The sequence below is a fragment of the Triticum urartu genome, chromosome 2A (genome assembly GCF_056163025.1).
Source record: "Triticum urartu cultivar PI428250 chromosome 2A, HENAU_Tu73, whole genome shotgun sequence".
Classification (NCBI taxonomy): Eukaryota; Viridiplantae; Streptophyta; class Magnoliopsida; order Poales; family Poaceae; genus Triticum; species Triticum urartu.
In genome coordinates, this window is record NC_141874.1 from 268,449,922 (window position 1) to 268,455,382 (window position 5,461).

Sequence of the window (5,461 nt, forward strand, 5' to 3'; positions counted from 1 at the left end):
CCACACTGTGCAGTGCAATGCCCAGTAGCTAGGCGTTGCACCTGTACTTAGAAAATTTTTGGCACACACACATATTCCGATGAGGAGAGATAGTAGCTCACGACACATAGCAAGCAAAGAACTGTGACACATAGTAGTTCACGACACATAGTACTTCACGACACATACTAATTCATAATACATAGTACTTCATGACACATAGTAGAACACAACCAAATCGAAGAGGAGAGATAGTAGTTCATGACACATAGTAGTTCACAACCAAATCGAAGAGGAGAGATAGTAGTTCATGACACATAGTAGTTCACAACCAAATCGAAGAGGAGAGATAGTAGTTCATGACATAGCTCTATTGCGTAGAGCAAGGCCCCTTTCCCTTCTTCTTCTTCTTCTCTTCTTCCTCTTCCTCCTCCCTTTTCCTTATGAGGTGGGCCTCCTTAACCACCCTCTCCATGAATATCTTTTCCTCCCTCTCTTTTTTTTCAGCTGCAATTGCCCAAAGCTTCATGGTTCCTTCTTCAAAATCCTTTCGACGCTTCTTCTGTGCCTCCTCACATTTCCTCACCAATGCTTGCTCCCTAGCGCGCATCGCATTTGACGCTCTCTCTTCTTCCTTCCTCTTCTCCTCAAGCTCCTCTTCCTTTTTCTTATTTAGCTTGGCTGCATCCTCCTCTCTAAGCTTCTTCGCAGCCTTCTCCCACCATCCCGCCATCTCATCTTCGCCATCCTCCTTCATTGTTGGTTTGTTGGGTTGGGAAGCCGCCATACCTACAATGAGTGAAACATAATGGTTAGTAAAGACAATACAAACAAATGGAACATATGAAAAAAAATAACATATGGAAAACAAGAACATTTGAAACATTATAGTTAGTGAGCAACATACAGAAATGGTCCATCGGGGTATCCAAACATTCCTCTATAATGACCTTGCCCTTGTCCACCACCACCACGGCCTCTTGTAAGTCCTAGTTGCCGACCATTTTGTTGCCTAGATCCTCTTTGACTAACACTTGGTTGGCTTGGCACTTGTTGGCTACCACTTGGTTGGCTAGGCACTTGTTGGCTACCACTAGGTTGGCTCCCACTTGGTTGCCTTGGCACTTGTTGGCTACCACTAGGTTGGCTCCCACTTGGTTGCCTTGGCACTTGTTGGCTACCACTAGGTTGGCTCCCACTTGGTTGCCTTGGCACTTGTTGGCTACCACTAGGTTGGCTCCCACGTGGTTGCCTTGGCACTTGTTGGCTACCACTAGGTTGGCTCCCACTTCATTGCCTTGGCACTTGTTGGCTACCACGTTGTTGCCTTCGCACTTGTTGGCTACCTCTTGGTTGGCTTGGCACTTGTTGGCTACCACTTGGTTGGCTCCCTTGTGTAGCTCCTTGTTGGCTAGTGCTTGCATCATTTTTCTTGGACCTTTTCCTTGGTTTCGTACATTTTCTTTTGTTGTGGCCATGACCTTTGCATTCCCCACAACGGGAGCTCTCACGAGGCTCTTGGAATTGATCGTTTCCCGCTTCGCGGCGGCCACCATGGCCCCATCCGTCCATGTCGCCTCTAAAACGCTTTGTTTTACGTCTACCACGTTTAACAACCTTCAACTCCGGATCCGGCCATAGTTGAACTCCATGGTACTCTGGCCATTGTGATTGGTCAAAGTATGGGTGAAAGCGGGGAGCCCATGTTTTCTTGACCGTCATGATTGAGAACTCCAAGTCCCTCACGGTGCGTGGGTGATTGATGTCCACATTTCTAACGCGACCGGCGGTATACAAATGTGAGCATGGGAGATGAAGCAACAATGGCCTCCCACAAGAGCAATCACATTGTGTTAACGACACCTTGAAAGCCCGACCTCCATGTTGCCGGCCATCGTTTGTGGTTCCTCCTCGCTCTTTCACTTCATACTTCCACTCTTCGTTGTCATATAATATAGCTTCTTCTGAGTCCGCCTTTCGTGATTGAAATTCTAACCATTCATCAACCTTGGGTGGGAACTTGTACTTGTACTTGCGCGGGTTCTCACCCGCTATCTGTGCATCAGTTTCCATTGAGTACTTTAGAAAGTACGCATTCATCTTGTCAAATGTGTATTGAACTATTGCCGTCACAGGTAATCCACGTGCACTTTTGAGCACCCTATTGAAGCATTCGGCCATATTGCTTGTCATTTGACCGTATCTTCGGCCATCTTCATCAAAAGCACGTGCCCACTTGTTCCGGTGGTGAATGTGCCTATTCATAAAGTCTTGACCCCCGTGATCAAGTTTTTTGTGTGCGAGCAATTTGTTCAACAAAGTGGCGAACCGCTTCTCGGAGAAAGCAAGACAACAATCTTGAAGATCATCGGCCAACTCCTTAAGGCCACATGCCCTATAGAAGTTCGAACAAAAGTGCCTCATGCACCATCGATGGTGCAACGGAGCATGCCCGGGAATGTCAATCTCCACTGCGTTAAGAATTCCTGCATGCCGATCCGATATGACACAAATTTTCCTTTGAGCGGGTAACACCTTCGTGCTCAAAAGACGCATAAACCACTCCCAGTTGTCATTGTTCTCCGCCTCAACCAAAGCAAATGCCAATGGCAACACCCGGTTATTGGCATCACTTGCTATCGCAACCAACAAGGTGCCCTTGTATTGTCCGGTCAAGAACGTGCCATCAATGGAGATGACCGGCCTACAGTGTTCGAAATCCCTCACGCATTGCTCGAACGCCCAAAATGCACGGCCAAATACTCGGACTTTCTTTCCTTCATAAACCGTTGTTTGGTGCCCATGAGGCTCGACAACATGAACCATGCCCGGGTTTGTGGCGGCCATGGCTAACAACAACCTAGGGATTCGGTTGTATGCTTCCTCCCAAGTACCATACAACATCTTAAATGCGGCTTGCTTCGCCTTCCATGCCTTGCTGTACTTCACCTTGTAATGAAAGATGGCTTTCACAAGGTCAATGACATGTTGGACGCTCATTGTTGGAAGTGTGGATATTGAGTTGGAGAGCCTGTAAGAGATGAACTCAGACGTGAGTTGTCTGTGGTCTTGGGACACAATCTTGCCATCCACCCTTTTTCCTCGGCACATGTGAGTTGGCACACAACTCACTACGTGCCAAGCGGGACCTCCTTTCCATGGTCTTGCACGCACAATCCACGGACATATTTCATCTTCACATGCACATGCAACCGTGTAGCGCACATTGACGTCCGAATGCACCACCTTGTGTGGACGATAATGCGTAACCGAGTAGTTGTCGAGCCACATCTTCAATTCCAAGAAGGTTTCGAAATTACACCCTTTACCAATCCGGTTCTTGTCGTCTCCCAAATCACGGTGAGAGCTTGGCCTAACCCCAAGAGATATAGATTTGCCACCATCCACAACGGCTTCATCCGCGAGACTAACATCCTTGAACAATGGTGTCTTGTGATCCCGACCGAATACCTTCTCGAAAGCTTCGGCCTCCTTCACCGTGAACCCCTCCTCATCAACTTGTTCATCGGGACCTTCGTCATCCGAATCCGATGCATATGCACGGGAAAAAGGGATGGAATGGTCCATTGTCTCTTGCAAATGATATTTGTCAATATCACCCACATTGTTGTCATGGAGATCAACTTCATTGTCATCGTCTGCATACTCATCATTGTCCTCTTGCAAAGCTTCATCTTGGTTGTTTGTAAACGGGCTCAATGTTGGCCTCACTTCTTGGGTCAAAAGAGGTTCAACAATTTCATCTCGCTTCAAGGTTGGGGGGCTACAAGCAACCAAAGGGGAGGGTTTCCGGTTCAAGTCCAAATGCAAATTTGAATCAACCTTCTTCGTTGCAAATAACTCAAGAGCCTTGTCAAGTGAATCGGCCACCGTTTCCTTGTATGCAACCCAACGTTGCTCTGAGTTGATACGCATTGTCTTCCAACGGATGTGCATTCCAAAACCTACATTATGCCTTCCCTCCAACTCAACGATATCACTAGGGTCCATCCAACTCAAATCTTTCCTCACTTGTTGCAAGAGCTCCGCATAGCTAGGACTACTATCAAACAACATATCTACCTCATCCGGATCCGGTTCAATATTGCCTTTCAAGAAGGCGTCTTTGTCCCCATGATGAACAAACACACATGTTCTTCCCATCCCTATAAGCATTCAAACAACACATCGTAACATTGCTTCCATGAGTACTAATTTAAGGATTAACACGGAATATGAACCCTAATACATATATATCAAACAACAACCCTAACCCTAACCCTAACCATAACCCTAACCCTAACCATAACCATAACCCTAACCATAACCCTAACAATAACCCTAACCATAACCCTAGCACCAACATAAGAACACCCATAAGAATAACCCTAACATACTAACAAAGCCTAATCATAGGAAATTGGCAAACAAAGATCTCACATCTCCATGCAAATCTCTAGATCCAAACAAAACTAGGGTTTCCCAAACTAGCATTACTTGGATCAAAACAAGGGATCGGAGAAGATTACCTTGAGGGAGGGTATGACTTCGAAATCCACGGACAAATTCTTCAAATTTGCAAGTTTTGGGAGAGGATTTGAGAGGGGGGAGAGAGTGGGAGAGGGGGCAAAGCTCGGGTTGGGGTGTGTGGGGTGGGGGGAGTGGGGAGGGGGCCCAGCCGCTGGATAAGTCACAGTGCAGCGCCCGAACGATAGGCGCTGCACATTACATGTGTGGCGCCTAGCTAGGAGGCGCTGCACTGCTGGGTGCGGGCCCAAGGGCTGCCACGGTGGACTGGCGTGCAACGCCCCCGAGCTGGGCGCTGCACCGTAGGGTGTGGCGCCTGCGTGGTGGGCGCTACACAAAAGGGTCAGTGCTGTGAAATAGTTTCACGGGCAGTTCATTTTGTGATTTGATTTCGTCCACAGGTCAAAATAGTCAAAATTGCCCTGGAAATCGAACCCCAGATCCCTTGAAATGGTGCACCGAGGGACGACCACTGGGATGGCTCTGAGTTTGTGCGAACAGACGGGGTCAGCCTTGGATGAAAGTAGAACGAGGGCTTTGCAAAAACTGGTGTAAAAACGGCAGCGGCCCTCGGGATTTGATCCCTGGACCTCTCGGTAGAATAGTGGCTGCTCTAGCCACTAGGCCAACTGTGTGTTTATGTTGGGAAGCTAGATTGCTAGGAAAATAAGCAGGTGCAAATCGCGGCCAGGTCCGAACTGAAGCATGCGCACGGGGACTCGCCGGCGACGAGAGCCAGCAGGAACAGCTGTTGTGATTGGAGAGCACCGACGGGGGTGCGGAAACTGACGAGGCTTCCCGTGGTGAAGTGCGCAAGCAAGCGTGTGCAAGGCGGTGGGTGCGGGAACTCGAGGACGAGCTCATACTCGTCTTGGTTGCGGGAGCGGCAGGAACGGGCCGGCGGGGCACGGCGAGGAGACGAGTGGCCACGGGTGCTGTGAGCGATGCGGTGCGT

The 5,461-nt window shown here is 48.7% G+C and overlaps 1 protein-coding gene across 1 annotated transcript; it reads right to left on the reverse strand.

The window, feature by feature from the left end:
- Window positions 1-218: 218 nt before the first annotated feature.
- Window positions 219-4,581, reverse strand: LOC147984778 (uncharacterized). The gene is made up of 2 exons (XM_087539803.1): window positions 4,509-4,581; window positions 219-768 (listed from the first exon to the last, which is right to left on the reverse strand). The coding sequence occupies exon 2, from the start codon at window positions 764-766 to the stop codon at window positions 350-352; it is 417 nt and encodes a 138-aa protein (XP_087395929.1). The 5' UTR covers window positions 767-768; window positions 4,509-4,581; the 3' UTR covers window positions 219-349.
- Window positions 4,582-5,461: the final 880 nt, after the last annotated feature.